The sequence below is a fragment of the Berghia stephanieae genome, chromosome 2, assembly GCF_034508935.2.
Source record: "Berghia stephanieae isolate SIO BIC M18660-M18661 chromosome 2, UCSD_Bste_1.3, whole genome shotgun sequence".
Taxonomy (NCBI): domain Eukaryota; kingdom Metazoa; phylum Mollusca; class Gastropoda; order Nudibranchia; family Aeolidiidae; genus Berghia; species Berghia stephanieae.
In genome coordinates, this window is record NC_088361.1 from 71,857,139 (window position 1) to 71,878,030 (window position 20,892).

The 20,892-nt window shown below is 34.4% G+C and overlaps 1 protein-coding gene across 1 annotated transcript; it reads left to right on the forward strand.

Annotated features, from left to right (window-relative positions):
- Positions 1-695: 695 nt before the first annotated feature.
- On the forward strand, positions 696-17,039 carry LOC144965480 (transmembrane protein 127-like). The gene is made up of 5 exons (XM_078900860.1): positions 696-854; positions 3,814-4,170; positions 5,390-5,543; positions 7,551-7,721; positions 9,662-17,039. The coding sequence occupies exons 2-5, from the start codon at positions 3,874-3,876 to the stop codon at positions 10,018-10,020; spliced, it is 981 nt and encodes a 326-aa protein (XP_078756986.1). The 5' UTR covers positions 696-854; positions 3,814-3,873; the 3' UTR covers positions 10,021-17,039.
- The last annotated feature ends 3,853 nt before the right edge of the window (positions 17,040-20,892 follow it).

Below are 20,892 nucleotides of genomic sequence, written 5' to 3' on the forward strand. Positions count from 1 at the left end.
AAAGAAGGAACTTTTTTTCATCTAGAATTGTAAATAACTGGAATAAACTACAAGAAACCACAGTATCAGCAAAAAATTTGAATAAATTCAAAGCAGAGTTGGAGATAAGCTACACCCTTGGAAACAAGTTCAATTATAAAAATTGGTCCAATCATTAATAGATGAGGAGGAGCGAAGGAGACTACACCAAGTCTAAAAGCTCTATACAGAGGTATCCAGGTATCCAGGTATCATACGTAGGTACCGTCCAAAACAGTGCACAAACTATTACCATCGTCTATCAGGAAATGGACTAAAGACATATCGTTCCGGATCGGTGCCAGTGGCACGGGTTGCTTTTCTTATAGTAGTCAGGTATAGGAAAATAAAGGTGTCCTTTTTAAAAAAATTTTTTTCGAAAGACTGACGACTTTTTAATAGGTGCCAGCGACATCTATTGGGGTAGGTGCTATTCTGTTTTGGTGGACTCAGGGCCTTGGTCTTAGTCGTAGTTTTATGCGGATTGCCATTTTGGTGTCTCCTTGGCGCTAAATTGATTTCTCATTTTATTTTCTATAGCTTCAACAGTCGAATACCTTTGATAATGCAGACTATGCAGGTCAACAGTTTTTTTTCTGCCCCTCCCCATGATAATCGGTTAAAACAAAATAATGCCCCTCTTTTTGAAAGTATGGAGCGCCAATTAGTATTTAGCTACATTTTATCTTGGACACCTGACAGACCAAACAAAACAAAACAAAAAATGGCTGACGGATAAACAAGATATTATGTCAAAAGCAAATAATAAATTCCACCAACACCACTCTTGTTGAATCCAGGCAATGGTTTTGTTTTTAATTTCATGAATCACGCAGGTTAGTATCTCGTAGACATTGAATGACCGCGCCTTATAGGACGAATAATCCAAAGAGAAAGAAGGCTGCCTTGAGTGAAGAGGACAAGAAGAGTTCAAGAAGTCTAGACGTCTAGATAGTAGCTATATTATATTATATCCACCCCTTCTTAAACCTTTAAACTTCCTCTTTTGCTTCAACTTCAATTTAGAATGTTCGATGATTGATATATCTATTTACTATTATTAGGTATCACAAGAGACAATTATAAATGTATAAAATGGGTTTACATTCCCTTTACACTCTGACTCTGATGAGAATGGGAGGGGAGGCCTTCCAAAAGCTCCTCAGGCTAAGACTAAGGGAAACAACCCAAATATTCCCTAACTAACCATAAGCAAGCCTCCCATTCTGATATCTATCTAGATACTGATAGTCATGGAAAACACTTAAAAATTTTTGAAAATCCATTCATAAATAAGAAGGCTGTCGTCGTTATTCTCAGACTCAGACATGTTGTCTGCCATCTGAATATTGGCAGACACCTGTCTGGCTTTATTCGCTTCTTTTCTCGTCTTGAATTTGCCGTTCTTTCCGATTAAAAAATAAAACAAATTAACAAACAAAAACAAAAATTACCCGTCAACCTATTAACTATTTTGATCCAGTTTTAAAGGCGTAAAGACAAAGAATGATTATTTAACTTCTCTACACATATTCATATATACTGTACTGTTTCATTAGCCACTAGTAACTCTTATTGTTCCTATCCTTACATAGTCTGTCATGAAAGCGTAAGAAAAAAATTGAATAATTTCGAAGTATTTTTATTTCTCCAATCTCCAAATTATAACTGTTGTAAGTACCATTTTTCCCAAATAAAATACACAATGGGAATGCTTTTTAAATTTTCTAATACTAACACATTTGTCATTTTGTATAACAGCTTGGGGAGGCAATTGCTTAGCAGTGGAAAGGAACAAAATAAATTCAAATATTAAAAAATCTATTAAATGCTATATAAATGATGTTGACGATGTAGATCTTTTATACGAGAAATTTTGTATAAATAAAATAACTAAAATATTAAATGACCAGTATCATCCACTAAGACCATCAGTTATTATGTCAGAAAGAAGTGGTCGCCCTTTCTCTATTTCAACGAAAACAGAGAGACACCGAAAATCATTTCTGCCGTCCAGTATTAGGCTTTATAACAACAAGCAATAATCATTTTATACAATTATTTCGCATTTTTACTTTCAAAAAATGTAAATATTAAATTATTAATTTATTTGTTTTGCAATCTTTTCAATTTTTAATTTATAGTGACAGTTTTGACTGTTTTACAGTGTTGAAATTATTCATATTATAAAGCGCAGCTCTGGTTATGGAGCTACTCCTTTTTCATATATTATACATCCTATTTCCATTGTATTTTTATCTTATTATGTAAATTATAACACGTCTGTACAAAAAATTTCCTTTTTGGGATGCAATAAAGTATTATTATTATTATTATTATTACATTGGGATGAATCATGTGCCTTTTGACTATTTATCTCTACAATAGTGGGTATTCCTATGCAATTGTTCAAAAAATGACATCACACCTAAGACCATAAAATCTACTCGAGTTATATCTAGACAAACAATCATTTTATCATAGCAACAACATGGCCACAATGAGTGTAGAGTGTGTGTAAATTTGTCACTTGTTTTTTGTTTAACAATAAATAGACATTAAGAGACAAACCAGATATGAAAAATATTACATAGATAAATTGATAAAATCAACACGTCGTTTAATAAAAACCATGGCTAAAAAGTCATCCAAAAAATTACAGGTTAATCAAAACTGAAAAAATTAAGGTTTTATTTAGGCAGTTCCATCATTATAACATACCCACTTACCGACCCAAGTTATCATTTGAAATAGCAATATATACCATGTTTATTCTTGTTTTAAACTATCTAAAACATAAATTATGATGGTACTTTAATAAAATATTCATGTGGTTTTCGTGAACTCTATTATTTTTGTCAATAATTTAAGATCTCATTCTTATGGCAATTTTGGTGCTGTTACAAACTACAATGAGGTGTAAAAAATCCGATCACACTCAAAGCTGAAAACAAGGATTTGGTGGGATTTTTAAAAATGCGATATCTTGGCCATCAAACAAACCCTCATTGAAACAAATTGGTACAACAAATAGAGATAATATGTTTGTCTTTTAGACAGACTCAGTTCAAATTTTATATCACTAACATGTCATTTTTTTTCGCTGCTGTAAAGTTTTTAAACGCCATTTTTCTACCTTTAACTTTAATACCCATTTGTTATCGTTGAGTGGTATAAGAATAAAGCTTAAATTTTCCTCCTTAAGGTGATACGAAATTTAGCTCTGTACATTTTTTGATGGTCAAGGTATTAATGGTTAAATGACCTGGTTTTAAAATAGTCATTTTCTCGACGCATGATGCAAAATATTTAGGCTTTTGTTCTGCCACAAAAATGACGTCTATTGTTGTACCTACTTTAAGTCTATAATTGTTTTATTCTCAATATGTTCTTGTTGACGTTGAAGTTACCTAAATAATATGCAAATGAGCAATTAAAAAATGTCAGGTCATTGATAAGTGAAAGAGTAACGTATCTAATGTAAATTTGTGTTCTCCTGGTTTCCTGTTCTCAGTTGGAAGAACAATTTACAAATAATATAGATACAAAATTTTGATTGCATGAATGCCTAGAAAATCTTTGTAAATTGAGACACTATTTTTTAAAAATCCAAGGAGTGTGTCTTATCTTAATCCTTGCTACAAGAATTTTCTTCCTTATATTAATAGTCAAGTTTTTCTCAACTTACAAGAGTGCAAAAAATTACAATTTTTGAGAAGCTGCATTAAAAAAATATGGCTTTGTTTTGACAATTTAAAAAACATATTAATTGATCATTTAATTCATTATTTTCAGGGATATCAATATTGTGTGGAAGATCAGTAAAGGTCTAAATTTCTGCTATAAGTTTCTGCCATGATATCCTTACCACCTCCTGTTGTTGACCCAACTTCATCAAGACCCAGTAGAACATCATCTCGAGACCCCAATCACAATTCTCATAGATCTCGTCGAAGTCATGGCCGTCGGTCACATTCAAGTGGAAGTCGTTCCAGAAACAGGCACGGGCACTCATCAGGAAGGCAGCATAGTCGACATAATTGCAGGACATATTTTCAGTACAAAGAACGCAACTTTGCCGCTGCCATAAGTTCAATGATTGCAATTGTTTTACTATGTACAGCTCTTGTCCCAGACTTGATTCACATGACGGTTTGTTTGGATGCGTTTTTCATTTATATTTTCATAAACCCACCCCATTTGCATTTGAAATCTAATTTAAATCTTGTTTACTACGACTATAATGGGATATAGTTTGAATATTCTTAATATTTCTTTTGGAATTATTTGAAAATGTTTTTTTTTTATTTAAGGCAGATTCTTGTTGGATTACCCTCTCAAACAGCCCAATGGGATTCCTTTCTGGCTTTCGTCTGTGCCATATGTCCTGTCTCTGTGGTTGTTCTTTCCATCCAGTCTATATGTCTGGAAACCACCTCTTCCTTAGCTACCCTCTGCTCTGCTTGCCCTCGCAGGCACCCTCCATGCAAAGCTCTTCTATTGAAGTGAGTCTTTTGACGTAGCCTAAGTTTGGCAACTTCAATTTCTTGATGGTTACCATGAGCTGGCAATCTACAAGGTCTATTCTCTCCAAGACGCAGATGTTTGATGTCTTAGCTGTCCATGAGACTCCTAGGATCCTTATGTCGCACTTCACCTTGAATGCATTTATTCATTCTTTTTTCATCTATTTTTAACCCTTAAAGGGCTGACCCTCTTCAAATATATTCCCCTCAGATGGCTGATGTAAGGGGTATTAATCTGGTTTGCTAATGAATGGGGTTAAAGAAAAAGACATAACTTTTTGATTTTTAGATACAGAGATGATTCTAACATTAAGAAATAGAAGAATGAATTGCCTTTTCTATGATATGTGACACATTATTTAATAAAATTATCAAGACTATGACAAAATGATAAAAGTTGATTGTAAACAAAATTCCAAATTTGAACACTTTTCAACCATTAAAAAAATCGTAACTTGGAATCTTTTGACTCAATCAGTGAACGGCAAAATAGAAACGAAAGTAGAACTCTTCTAGTTTTAGTAAAAATAATGTGTTCATGGCTAAAAGAAGAATAGACAACTTGAATCAGTACTGAAAAAGAGAATACCTGACACAAAAATATACAGGACGACCACGGACGATCCTGCACAATACAGACAGACCTTTTTTCACTACAATCATTTTTGTGCTTTTTTCCCCCCATTTTTTTTTCGTTTTGATATCTCTAGGGTCTATGGAATCTGTTCTGGATTACATTGTGTTTGTATTTTCAATGTATCTGGATAAATGTATTTTTAATGGTTTAAGCAGTAAACTTATTTACTTTTTAAAATGTTTATATGATTTTAATTTCATCATTTCAGGGAGGCGAATGTCATCTGTTCAACTCAAAAAAAGGAAGTTTACATCACTTGAGTACCCGCCAATTCTTTTACAGTGGAAACTTTTACGACAGCAAGTCTTTCACTTCTAAAACTGGAGATGTTATTTACCACTTCAGTGCAGACTCGTATGATAGTAAGTTATGATAGTAAGATACAATTTTTTTTCTAATCTGTAAAAGTTTGGCATTCATGGTTATCCTAGAAATTACAGGAGTGTTTTCTGAAAGCGTAGTAATAATGTTATGCCATAACACAATAACACTTTAGAGATAGACGAAAGCTGACGTCACTCAGGTCTTTGTTATTGTTTTTTTTTTTTTTGCCAGTCATGTTTATGAGTAATTCTCACTAAACTGTGTTAACCAGACTATAAACGTTCAAGATTACACATAGTTTTGTGTATTGGTCGGTTGGTCTGGATGGCAATGTTGTGAGTTTCTTTGCCAACTGCACAGCATCTATAATAGACTCTAGAACATATAAATGTGGTCAAAGGAAAGAGTTCGTTTTTACAGTGGACAGAACTTAAGTTGATCTCAATGGGATACAAGACAAAAAATAGATTTATCTGGAGAAAAAAAATCAAATTTTTTACAATCATACTGCAGGTGATTTTAATCTGCCCAATTGAAAAAGTGTTTTGTCAGAGGTTGCAGTGTTTTCTTGATGTTCTCTTAAAAGCAATAAGATTGAAAGGGGACAAAAAGCACGAGGGATAGGGATGCTTTACTGCAGCCAAACACTTCAACTTCAACATCTTTAATGTAGTTACTGATGTCACTTTTCCACTACCCGATCCAACTCCTGCCAGTGTGGCCATTGTTTTCTACATATTTCTACACGGAGTATTCTGATATGATGTTTCTACTTCACAATGCATTGTCTTTACATTTCCCTACCCGGTTTCGCTCTCTACATTCTCACCCCTCTTTAACTTTCTATACCCCCTTCAAACCTAGTAGAGCCAGTTTATCTAACCTGCAAATCTATGAATGCCTGGCACATTTTTTATTCCCTTCATAAATATCGGGTACAAGCAATGTGTTTGTAGTTTGTCCCTAGCCTCAATAAAAAGTTTGACTTGTGTGAAAACCAACTTATGAATGATACTAATTTTTTCCTCTTATCTTCATGTCTCTTAGGGCAGGACTGAATTTTTAAAAATCGATATACGTGGCATTAACTTATGTGTTGTCAATTGTAAACAGGCTTCCTCAAACAAAGGGGAAGGGGAGGGGGATCATTGGACAAGATTTAGTGAAAAAGAATTCTCATTTATGAGATTATTCATTTATTCAGAGGTTTGATACCAAAGGAAACTGGGTGGGGTTCCTGACCTCCCATAGTGGGCAAGGGGGTACATACTGTGTCCTCTATCTCCTTATATCTGTTTTCCAACATGCTTTCTGTCTTTGTCTTGGAATGAGATTACTTGGTTTTGTCCTGGCCCTGGCCGGAGTCCTAGCTGGGAGGGAAACAGTCAAATGCATAGTTATTGTTTTGGGAGATGATATTTTTTTCCTTGTAAATCATCTCTCTGTTATGTATTATTATATTTGTTATTTTGAATATATAATGTAAGCATTTGAGTGTATTCCTCTTTGTTGGATTTTGTGCTTGTTTCCGAATGAGACTTATAGGTGATCTCAAACAATGTGCATTGGTGGTATGCTCTAGGAATCTACCTCTGATCCCTTTGTGTTCCCAGTTCTCCTATGTCTTACTTTTTCTTGGGTGCTTTAATTGTACTTCTATAACTTTTTACTATCCCATTTTCTTCTTTTTTACTGGTGCTTCTTATAACCTAAATGTGTTGTAAGCGCCGTAAAACCCTTAAAAACATAACATAAACATACCAAAGGAGAATTCTGAAATATTCATACAGAGCATCAGAATTTATTGGGACATTTTTGAATGATGTACAAACCTCTGCACTCATGATTTCACACTTTAGATATTATCTTTCAGTTTATGCTGCGTTTATTATTGACTCAAGAATGACACATTTTTACATTTTTTTTTTTTTTAAAGACTGCCATATCCATTTTTGTTCAATTCTACTACAGTCAAAAGCCTTTAGCAGCTAAGTAATTGCTTTACCAATTGATATTTGACATTTTGTTGTCTTATTTCCTTACAGTCATGGTCAATTGTGTCACACATTCCAGTGTCTTGCTGTTCAAGGCCAGCATTGCCTTCACCCTCATTTCCATCTGCTTCAGTTTTATAGCTTTCCTTTTGGATTTGACTGGCCCGCGCTACAATATGTTGAAAGTGCTGAGAAGGAATGGAATTTTTAACATTCTGTCAGGTAGCTTATCATTCTTTAACTCTTTAAGATTCAACCCGACAAAAACCGACAACGGCATAATATTCATGGGTGGGGTAGCCAAAACTGGCCTCAGTAAGTAAAATCCAATCGTTGTGAAGGAAATGACAGGCCCTGTCACTGTCGCAGGATGTTTTCAGCTTTGATTTTTATAAATTTGCCGACAGAAAAGAAGTATGTTTCAGAAATTGCGATTTGGATCCTATTTTATTTTCGGGTGAAAGTCATTGACATTGCACTTTGTTTGGTAAAAATCGGTAAAAAATTACGACTTTGGTGATGAAAAATGACTTTGAAGACAATTATTGTAAACTTTAAAAAATATTATGTATAATTTATAACTCCCTTATTTGTGGGTCGATTTTGTCATTCGAGGTATCAATTTTATTGTAATAAAGAGATAGGAACTTCAGAGTTATTTTTTCTGATGCGAAATTATTACTTTGTAATTTAAGCACCAAGAAAAATAGTCGGTAAATAAATTTGTTACACCTCTTTGATTTACCGCCACCGTCCATTCGTGTAGAATTGTGAATCAAGCGTTTCAAAGTCTTCGACCAATCATAGGCTATCTATCCAGCTGGCCGAAACAAAGACGCTTCTCCCCATCAATGTATTACGCTATTGTTATGCAAGGAATATAACACTTTTTGAGTAGGCCTAAAAGCTAAAATCTAAAAGTAAAAAATATAATTCTGAGGAATTTGAAAGTCACATTGCTGAAATCAGCTTGAAAAAAGAAGTACATTGGTCTTTGTTTCAGAAAAATCGGTTGAAAACCAACTGTTTTACAAATAAATTTGATTTAAAAAATTGCTTTTGTTTATTTTAGCTTTTTTTAGCAACTTTTTTATTTATCGGTCGATTTTCTTGATTTTTATATCATTCTTTATATCTCAAAGAGACGAGATCAGTGATATACTTTGTTTCTTTCAAATGTAACTAGAATATAGTTTGGCTTTTTTACCTATCAACCATGCCTGGAGAATTTATTCATCAACGTGGCGATTGTGACGCAACTATTCCATGGCCGTCTTCCACTGCCTCAACGATGATTCAATTCATTGTTGACGGCTGTTGACACGTGGGCTGTCAGAACGACCAATTGTTGAAGGGTCAAGATGCTCAGTAGCCAATCGTTCTTCGGTCAAAAAACTTAAGAACTCACGAGAACAAAAGTTTGAAATTTGGTGATGGACGGACCTATGAAATCGTTTCTGGGCGGAGTTTAGCCATAAGTGACCGTAGAAAACAAAAATGCGACTGCAGATATCAAAGAGTAGGCTTATATCATCAAAAGATGTCTACATGATTGACATGGCCATATAGGGAACTCATTATCTACTCCCCCAAAAAGAATCTGAACACGAGAGGGTTAAATTGATCACATATTTTTACAAAAATGATTGTTTATATACACACCAACACATACAGATTGGTTTGGAAGGTTATCTATGTTAGGGAATCAGGAACAGAACTAGATAGTCTAATTCCTTATATCTAAATTTGGTTAATTTGTATTCTTTTTTAAAAAACTTGATGTGCTACTGTTTGTTTAAACTTTTTCTGATTGTCTTGACAGACACAAAATGCTTTTTCCGTTGATGTCCATGACATAGCTATTGTGCCGGTAATTTTTACAATAACTAAAAAATGGTCATGCAGTATGGCTTCCGAATGTTGATATTTATATCCTTTCAAATTTGGTGCAAATTGGTTCTTAAATAATGGAGTTATAGAAAATTTGGTGAGGGACATTAAATTTGAAACAGTAGGTATATTTTACATCTATTACTATTAGACAAAACAAATAGTGTGTACTCTTCAGCAAATGCAATCATTGTACATAATAAGTACAGAAATACTCACATATCTAATATCATATTTTTCTTGTTTTAAATAATCTCTCTCTTTCTCTTCAGTGATCATGTGTGTGACCATCAACCTTTTCACCTACCTCATAACAACGACTATAGAAAAGTTGCAGATAGCCACTCGCCTACATCCTGGCAGTAAGGTTGTTGTCACCTTTGATGCAAGTTTTTACCTTATCACAGCAGCTGGGGGAGTTTCTGTCTTGGCTACAGCTTGCAACTGCTTACGTAGACATTCCTTCTATCCATCATCATCGTCGTCATCAGCACATAGGACAACATTGCCAGATCATCTGTGTGATGATGATACTGAATCTCTACTTCCTCTGCCTCCATCATCACCATTGTTTGAATATGACATGCCCCTAGGTGCTGATCTGCCTCCTCCTCCAGCTTACACTCCTTAGAGAGAGAGAAAATATAGAAGCATATCAAAATAAAAATGAATTTTTAAACGTAATTTGCTGTACAAAGATATTTTATGATGATAATGGGAGTTTATTTTTTAAGGAGATTTTAGACTGAAGTTTTGAAGAAATCCTCTTTTGAAAGTTATTGTTGATTTCTAATGTTTGAGACAATCATGATAATAGAGAAAGAATTCAAGGGAAAAATCATTCATTTAAAAGATGTTTTTAAAAAGTACATTTTAAAGTCTAAATAAGGAATTATCATTGCTAGTTTATTTACCACATATTTTAGTTTTAAAATTTGATGTGCAAAATATCAGTAAATATAAACCAATGGATCTGTGGTTCAAATATTAAAAAATTATCATGCAATTTATTATTTTATATCCAATGAAATAAAAAATGTAATCTTTGTTGATGTCCAATCATTTTGATACTTTGTACTGTTTTCTTTTGGATTTTAACATCAAAAATAATAATTTTATATTTTAGTGAAATTTACCCATTCAGAGTTGGGCTCTGATATAAAGTTTATCAATACTACAGTGCAGCCCACTTATAACGACATCCTCTCTATTGCAACATGATGTATGTTTCTTGTATGTCATTAGTTATGAAAAACTCACCAGGATGACATACTTTTTAGTAAAAACCTTGTAATGCGTCATAGATGCAGCAATAATCATCAACTCCAAATCAACAGTCAAGACGAAATATTTTGGTCAATGAAAACGCCTGTTTCCAACCAATGATATCATGTGCTCACAGCTAATGAAAAGGCTTGTGATATCCAGTCCCCTCCAGGCCTGATGTCAGAGGCATGTTTCGTAGATGAGGTAAAACAAGACAACAAAACTAGCTTATCTGGTGTATTGCATTACATAAGTGTTCACAAACTGGTTATATGGTGCACACTCGCCCTTTTACGCAATTGCAATCGACTGGCTAGTTAGCGCTCTTGCAATTTGCAGCAGCACCAAAGCTAGCTGTCTCGCTTTGCCTCACCTACGGAACAGCTTGTCTACGATCAAGAACCTGGAGAAAAGTGAACAGCATGGGTTTGAACCACAATCCCCTCTTTCCCCCCCCCCCCCCCCTTCCCCACACACACACACACACTCACACCCCACACATGACAACAAATGTTGCTGTTGATGTATCTGTACTGCCTGACATAGTTCAGATTCAGAGTTCAGCGATCAACGCATGACATTGTGGCCAATCATTTTAGACCAGGTGAAGATCATTAATAATAGGTCTCCCAATGGAACACAGCCACACCCCTTGACCTGATTCTGTCAATAATGGCAATGATTGCTAAACTGACAAATTACACATGTAGTTTATGTAACAACAACTCTCTACAACAACTTTGTTTTTTTTTCTGGTCCTGACTAATGTCATTATGGAGAGGTTGCACTGTACTTAAAACATATTACACTTGGAAGGTATAATAATTGCCCCAAAAGTAAATGATTTAAATATGTTTAGCTGGACAAATTGTTGTAAATTGTGTATTTTTGATAATAACAGTCCCAATATTAGATCAACTGTTGGTGAGATAAATGAATGTTATCATTATTCAAACTGCTGTTCAAACATTCAGTTTGTAAGATGGCAAAATTGTCATACTTACCTTGGCGAGAATTATTTTCTTCTGTTTCAGTCAAGATTTTACAATAAGACAGGTTAACTTAGAGTAAACTGTCCTCATATGGTTTGCTATATGATGCTTACTATTTTTGGGCCAAAATTTTGTTAAATTCTGTCGTCATAGGCATGGGACAAGGGGTCGCATATTGTTGAATGGGTCAAATTGAGTTATTGATACCATCATATTCTTGAGCCGAACAAACATTTTTCTATCTGGATTTTGTGACTCTAAGTCAATAAATAAAAATAAATGTTTTATTACAAAAATAAGATGTACGACTTAGTAGAGACAGGAGGAACAAATATTATTTGGTTCTCCTGTAAACTTTAATTTTTTCGATATGCAATTTTTCGTCTTAAGACGGCAGAATGCAGAATGTTGTGTCTTCTATCCCCCTTTAACTGTTTTCCTTTCCAAGTTGTTCTTGACTTTGTTCTGAATTGACATATCTGGGCTTTTTCACCTGGTCCTGATATGGATCCTTAGATGATGATATATTTTTCCCTTGTAAATCTCTCTTTTATGGACTATTATCGGTTTTAGTTCTGAATATATTGCACCTACGTTGTTATCATTTGATTTATCCTTCATTGTGGGACGGTTATAATGCCAAAATTTGCACATTGATAGATTGCTCATGGAATTTTCAGTTCCCTATTTCAACCAGTCCTCTTTGTATTACTTATTTTGCGGTGCTTTCAACTTCAGATCAACAACTTTTCCCTATCATCTCCCTTTTTCTACTGGCACTCATCTCACTGTATCTATCTGGGTGGGGTTCCTGACCTTCCATAGTGGGCAGGGAGATACTTACTGTGTCTTCTATCCCCTTATATCTGTTTTCCAACTTGCTTTCTGTCTTCATGGAATGAGATTATTGTCCTGGTCCTGGCCGGATGCCCTCGCTTACAGGGAAACAGCCAAATGTATAGTTAGTTTTGGGATATGATATTTTTTTCCTTGTAAATCATTTCTCTGTTATGCACTGTATTAATATTATATATGATTTGTAAAACATTGAGTGGATTCCTTAGTAGGGACCTGTGTCTGGATGAAACTTCTAGTGATCTCAAACTAAGTGCTTTGATAGTGTGCTCTTGGAATCTACACCTGTTTCTTATTTGAACTAATTCCCCTTTGTCTTACCTTTTCTTGGGTGCTTTAATTGTAATTCTAGAACTTTTTACGATCCCATTTTCGTCCTTTTTTTCTGGCACTGATATGACCTTAATGTGTTGTAAGTGCCGTAAAACCCTTAAATACAAATAAATATCACTGTATCCATCATGTTAAATTATCACCAGTACTTAATAATTTGTATAAAGTATGCTGTATATAAAAATTGTCAAGGGTGCAAACTGTCAGCACATATGCATACAAACTAATCGGGTTCAATTTTATGTAGAGTCTGCGGGTGGTTGGATGGGAGCATCACCCTTGAATCATATACCTATGATGTTCGCATGGGTGTACGATCCGATAGTGATGTCGTTTCTTCTTCTCGTTACTAGCCTATCCTGCTTCTTTGGTTTGTGATTGTATTTTTGACAGGGGATTTTTTTTTCTTTCTGTAAATCTTCTGCCTGTTTGTTCTTGGTTATTTATAGTTTAGCTTATGATATCTTTAGGTTATGATTTTGATTTACATTTGTACTATTTTTGTTAGATTGCTTTTTTTTTTGTTTCAGCGGTCTCTCATATAACCTCAATTGTGTTGGAAGAGACCTAAAGCAACAAACAAACAAAAAAAATATGTAGAGTCTGGATCCTTTGTATTTTGGGAAACTTGAGTTTAAGTTTAAATTATATCAGTCATTTTCTAAAAAGGTAGTTAATGGCAGTTACAATATTTTGAACATTACAGAAATTGGGATCAACTCTTACCCTATAGGCTTGGTGGCTCTATAAAGACTACTACTAGTACTACTACCCTAGTTATATTGTTCATCAAAAACATATTGGGCCGCCGTTGTTAACTATAAAATATTGAATGCTCCGTAAATTTGCAGATTGTTTGGCAAAAAAAAATAAATTGTACTGCATTTGCAATGTAGTGGTAAGAATATAACCAAAAAAAAAAACATGGGGCTGTTGAAACTTTTACGAGCCACATACTTTATGTTCGTGGATATAAGGATTTTTAATTTCATGAAACATTTCTCTCAAAACAATATTGCAGCTTTCTGATCGAGCTTTAGACTATACTCAATACATGATTTTATCAAAAGCACCAAATAAAAATTATTGGAGTTGTTAGAAAAACTGAAAGAAGTAATGATGGATAGTTTGAAAAATTGATGAAATAGTAAATAGGCACCGATGATCAGTACTTAAAGAAAATAAACAAAATATAGGTAAATATTACTGTCCGCAGCATGACTCTTGACTTAATGTAGCTACTACTTTTTGGAGAGACAGACAAAAGCTATGATTTAGAAACATCCATATCTCACATTTTGGGTCGTATGTGTGTCTCGTTTAAACTTATATGTTATTTTTCATACATATTACACAAAAATATTAATTTGCAGATTTGATAAATATTATTATATTCTTAAAATATGTTTCTCTACAATTCCACTTTTTTTTTTTGCTTGATAGGGGGAATGATTCTGGTAATCTATAAAACTTCAAAGGCGAGCCATTTTTTTTTTTCTTCATCCATTGAATGTATTTGGGCAGAATTCAATCCCTTGTACTTTTTTTTTCAACACTACACATTGTAAATATGACTATATGCATAGGATTGAGAAACGCATACAATATTTATTGTTGAACATCCGATCCATGTTTTTAAAATATTTTTTCATAACAAGGATAACAATTATTTAGCATATAGATATTTGTATTCTAATTTGATTTTTTTTTGTTGTAAATTAGAGTAGGTACCCTATTTTGCTGTAAGGACAAACATTGCGTAATTCAATTTTAGGTCAACTTGAAATATTTATATATTTGTCATCAGAATGAGCCTTCATATATATTCACAGGATCTTTAAAGTCAGTTCTTGATATATTTTTAAAAAATGAGAACTTACACACCTACTAGTGATGGCGATTAACATTGTAGCTGGCTTGTAAAATGAGATTTTTCTGTAATACAGAGTTAAATGACAACAATATTAATGGATTAGAGCCATCCCTTGATCTTACCTTTTAAATCTTTACGTGTATTATATATTTCGATTAATATGATGCAGCTAATATTACTCTCTCTTTTCCTTTATTTATTTATTTTTTTCTGTTTTTTTTTTTGGTTTGTATAGTTTTGTTGCTAGGTACGAATATTATAAAGCAAGTTGACGATAAGCCAAAGGAATAACCCTGTACAATTTTGCTTTAGATTGATTTTATAATTTTTATTTTAACTAAACCATTTAAAAAGATATATTCTGGGTGGGGTTCCTGACCTCCCATAGTGGGCAGGGAGATACTTTCTTGTCTTCTATCCCCCTATATCTTTTTTCCAATTTGCTTTCTTAGTGGGGACCTGTGCTTGTGTCTGGATGAGACTTTTAGGTGATCTCAAACTAAGCACTTTGATAGTGTGCTCTTGGAATCTACTTCTGTTTCCTATTTGAACCAATTGCCCTTTGTCTTACCTTTTCTTGGGTGCTTTAATCGTAATTCTAGAACTTTTTACTATATCATTTTGTTCTTTTTTTCCTGGCGATGATATGACCTTAATGTGTTTCAATAGCCGTAAAACGTTTAAAAACAAAAACAAACAAAAATATATATTGATTGTAGACTTTCTCTTTATGTAAATCATTCTGAAAAACTGATGTTAAAAACATTAGACATTAAAATCAATGTTTTATGGTGCATTTGTTTTTAAAGCTTGCGCTGAACACATGCTATGATTGATGATATGAATGGATCGTAGATTTAGATGATGATGATACCGTAATGATTATAGGAAATTTTTTTTGGTCATTTTCTCAGATATACCAGTGGACCATAAAAAGAGTTCAACCAATTAAATTGCATCAAAACTTCCTGTGTTGCACCAAATATCACCATCATTTAATACAGTCAACTCAATTGCATTGAGATTTATGTAAACAGAACATTCAAAACAAACCTCCATAAACGTTACAGGGCTTAAGTGTGAAGTACTATTTTGGAACAAATTTTCAAAGAATTCAAAGCTTGTTTATTGAACATTTTAGGCTTGACAACAGAAAAATACATCATATACTTTCGCCTAAAACAGTGTTGAAATGGGTTCATGGTTTCGATAATCATAGGTTATTGTTAACAAAAATCAAAGTCTTAGGACTACCATACTGGGCTGGGAGGTACTTACTGTGTCTTCTATCCCTCAATATCTGTTTTCCAACTTGCTTTCTGTCTTTGTCTTGGAATGAGATTACGAGAGGCCTTCCGAAAGCTCCTACATCCCCAGTATTCTTTTTTTTTTTTTTATAATGTTCTAGTATGGGGCTTGGGAGGGGGAAAACATTTTTTTATAATGTTCTAGTAGGGGGTTTGGGAGGGGGAGACTTTAAACAATAAAAACTTTCCCCCCTCCCAAACACCTACTAGAACATTATAAAAAAAAGGAATACTGGGGATGTAAGAGCTTTCGGAAGGCCTCTCGAGATTACTTAGTTTTCTCCTGGCCCTGGTCGGATACCCTGGATGGGAGGGGAACAGTCAAACATATAGATAGTTTTGGGAGATCATAATTTTTTTCCCTTGTAAATCATCTCTCTGTTATGTACTGTATTATTTTTTGTTTTACATATCTAATGATTTGTAAACACTTGAGCGTGCTCCTGTGCTGGTGTCTGAATGAGACACCAAACTATCTCAAACTAAGAACACCTTTTGTATGCTCTTGGAATCTATATCTGCTATCTATTTGTCTTACTTTTTCTTGTGTGATTTCAATTGGAAGTCTATAATTTCTTGACTATCCTATTTTCTTGACTATCCTATTTTCTTCCTTTTTTTCTGGTGCTGAAATGACCTAATTGTGTTGCAAATTGTGTCGCAAGCACTGTAAAACCCTTAAAAACAAATAAACAAACAAAGTTGTAGGACATGCCAAGAGGATGTCCTTCTTCTAATTGGTCACTAGCCAAACTCCAAATATTTTTGTCCATCGATCAAGAAATGCATAGATAGGTGGGAAAAGCACTTTATCTAATTTTGATTTCATTGAAATGTTGACAGAGTTGATGTGGGTAGATGTTCCACTAATGTACAAAACTTTGATGTACCTTAAATTTTTTTTTTTTTTTTTTTTGGTGGTCACTGGTATCACTCATACATACAATGTAATCATGCAAATAATATAACAAGGCGTGCCTCTTTTGTGTCATGTTATCTGTGATGAATAAATTCCCATCATGTATGTCTTTGTTTTTCCTTCATTGATTTTATTTAAATGACAGGAAATGATATAGTCCTCATTCATAAAACACGTTTCTACAGATTTCTTGTGCTCAGATTGTTCTACAATGCTAATCTCTTTTCCCATTTTTTATTTTTATTTGCATGGAAATGTTCTTTATGCACCACCATTCTGTACTTAGGTAATTGTTGGCTATTATTTGCAGGGTCTTTGATCTTTAGTTTATCCCCAATCTGTTTAAGCCATTCTGTCACGAACTAGGCTGGTTTTGTCTAGTCTCGGGTTCTGAGTGGGGTTCCCGACCTCGCATAGTGTACTTACTATGTCTTCTATCCCCCTATACCTGTTTTCCAACATGCGTTCTGTCTTTGTCTTGGGATGAGATTACTTGGTTTTATCCTGGCCTTGGCCGGATACCCTAGCTGGGAGGGAAACAGTCAAATGTATAGTTAATAGTTTTGGGAGATGATATTTTTTGTCTTGTAAATCATTTCTCTGTTTTGCACTATATTAAATTGAGTTCAAACCTACAGAGGGAAACAAAGAAGAGACTGTTCCTGGCAACGGTAGAGTCAATGCTTCTATATGGAGCAGCGACATGGACTCTTAACAAAATCCCTTGAGAAGCAACTGGACGGCTGCTACACTCGTATGCTGCGGATGGCCTTCAACGTAAGCTGGAAAGAGCACATCAAATGAAGAGCTCTACAGTGACCTCCCCCAATGACTTCGAAGATACAAAAGAGAAGACTGAGACTTGCGGGGCACTGCTGGAGACACAAGGAGGAGATTGCAAGCAGTCTTGTGCTATGGGAGCCACCTGAGAGAACCAGAAGCAGAGGCAGGCAGAATAAAACGTACATTGACTGTCTGCTAGATGACAGGAATGGACAACACCCGGGAGCTGCGTACGCTTATAGAGGACAGGACAGAATGGCGAAGACTTGTGGCTCATGTCGGGCGGCCTTAGTAAGTATGTTTTGTTTACATATTATATATGATTTGTAAACATTCGAGTGTATTCCTCTTAGTGGGGACCTGTGCTTGTGTCAGGATGAGACTTTTAGGTGGTCTCAAACTAAGTACACTGATAGTATACACTTGGAATCTACACCAGTTCCCTATTTGAACTAATTCCTCGTTGTCTTTCTTTTTCTTGGGTATTTTAATTGCAATTCTAGAACTTTTTACTATCCCATTTTCTTCCTTTTTACTGGCGCTGATATGACCTAAATGTGTTACACGTACAAGCGCCGTAAAACACTTAAAAAATAAAACAACAAAAACAACATAGTCTCGAGTTGGGCTCATTTGTTGAGAAGGAGGCAGCTAGATGCAAGCATGCGGCTTGTACAATATTTTTTAATCAGGGAGATTATAACTTTTTAAAAGAAATCTAAGTTATCGATGTGTTAAAAGACTAAGTGTGACCGTCAGGGTTCTGGAGCTAGGTTTGTGTGAGGTTTATGGTAGTATCATATCTTACACTTGGGTAAATCACTGTAGGGTAGGTTGCCCCAAATCTGTACATATCCCAAATCCATACGCTTCGGAGTGTGTCATATAAAACCTTTTTGCGTGTTTACATAACGTTCTCTTTCAAGGCAAATTGATTTTTTTATAATCAGATCTTGAACTTCACTTAAAAATTTGGTTTCTTTTCCAAGTTGAAACCAAGTAGTCTACCACGATTTATCACACAATATTTTTATTTATACCACTATGATAAATCGATTCTGTAAAAAATATTTTCCTCTATCACTTGTGGATAATTTTTATTTTAATATGATAAGCAGAGATATTAAATTTGTGATTTACATAAGTGTTTTGTCAGTAAAATTAGTATAAAAAGCCTTTAAAGCGTATTTTTCTCTCTCTTACGGATTTGGGGCATGCTACTTTACCCCATGTACCAAAATCGTACATGCCTCGCATCAAATCCGAACTGTCAATCCAATATCCAAAATACCACGTTAATTTCAAAATGTCAGCATTTATACAGAGCATGTCCACTAAATTTAAAATGTGATTCTAAAAACAAAAAGGGTTTCAAACTGGGTGGGGTTCCTGGCCTCCCATAGTGGGCAAGGGGGGGGGGTACATACTATGTCTTCTATCCCCTTATATCCGTTTTCCAACATGCTTTCTGTCTTTGTCTTGGAATGAGATTACTTGGTTTTGTCCTGGCCCTGGCCGGTGTCCTAGCTGGGAGGGAAACAGTCAAATGCATAGTTATTGTTTTGGGAGATGATATGTTTTTCCTTGTAAATCATCTCTCTGTTATGTATTATTATATTTGTTGTTTAGAATATATAATATAAGCATTTGAGTGTATTCCTCTTTGTTGGATTTTGTGCTTGTGTCCGGATGAGACTTATAGGTGGTCTCAAACTAAGTACTTTGATAGTGTGCTCTTGGAATATACATCTGATCCCTATTTGTTCCCAGTTCCCCTATGTCTTACTTTAAAAAACCCCAATAGTAACAAATTTTCAATATGTATTACTATCATGCCTTTTGTGTTATATTAATATGTATGTCGTTTGATAAAGGGTAAACCCGAAACGTCCACACCATTCTTTTTTATACAAACGGAAGTTGCAATTCTACCAAGTCATTGTCATATAAACTTAAAAAAAAAAAATATATATATATCAGGCTGTATGACTATAAGTTGAATGCTGTACGGGTTTGGGGCATGTGTGTAGGTACGTATTTGGGGCGAGGGGGGTTAGTAGTCTATTTTGGTTTTTTTTTTTTTTTAATAGCTAGGTTATCCTATTAAACCTCACGTGTATTACATCAAGGCAAACCAATCAAAAGACGACAAATAATTGAGTTTCTCAAACAGTGCAGAATTTAGTTGAACCAACCCGCCAAGAGTTGTTAGAATGTGAGGTATAGAAAAAGTACGGATTTGAGGCGACCTACCCTACTCTTTCGATTCTTCTTTTATCTAGTTTACTATACGGAATAAAAGACATGTTCAAAGATGCTTAAATGATACTTCTTTTCAAAGAATCTAAGTTTTAGAATCTGACGTCACAAATTATTATGGTCAGCATATTATCATTACGTGTTACTATAGGGAGAGGGGTAGAATAATATTTAATCTAACATTTTATAGACATCTTTTAGTCAAGAATATCAACAGTCTGAAATAATCAATTGTAAATTTATTGGTTGTGTAATAATTTTTCCTTTTTTTCCATGGGTGCTGCTACATATAAAAAATGTAGTGCTCACTTTTAACTGGCATATTCTATTAGAGCTTTTAGAATTTGAGGTATAGAAAAAGCGTACGGATTTGAGGCGATATACCCTACTCTTTCGATTCTTCTTTTATCTAGTTTACTATACGGTTTCGATTCTTACACTCTTGCTTTTTGTAATTCCGGACGTGTTCCGGGGAGGATAACTCCCCACCATCTCTTTTTTGACTCATATAATATGTTTATATAAAAAATCGTCGGATTTTACCTACTCTCACAACTTCAACACCTTGACATAAAATTTGGACTCTACAGAGATGACGGGCTCGCATTATTCAACAACAACAAAAAAAACCCTAGACAAACAGAAATGATAAAGAAAGAAATATGCAGAATCTCAACAACAACAACCTAAATTTCCTGGATATAACAATCACTAATCAAAGGCACATACCAACCATTCTCGAAACCCAACAACACCCCGGTGTACATCCATAGCTATAGCAATCATCCTCCATCTATAATCAGCAACATTCCAAAGAGCATTAAAAAACGAATATCATACTCCACAAACGGCGAAATATTCAACAAGGGAACGCCACCTTATACAGACGCACTAAATAAATGTGGTTACAAATACA

Bases quoted from the DNA above. Each gene is read 5' to 3' on its own strand.
- LOC144965480 (XM_078900860.1), top strand. From the start codon at position 3,874: ATGATATCCTTACCACCTCCTGTTGTTGACCCAACTTCATCAAGACCC. The intron at 4,171-5,389 runs GTTTGTTTGGAT...TCATCATTTCAG, and splicing joins CAGACTTGATTCACATGACG to GGAGGCGAATGTCATCTGTT. The intron at 7,722-9,661 runs GTAGCTTATCAT...CTTTCTCTTCAG, and splicing joins AATTTTTAACATTCTGTCAG to TGATCATGTGTGTGACCATC.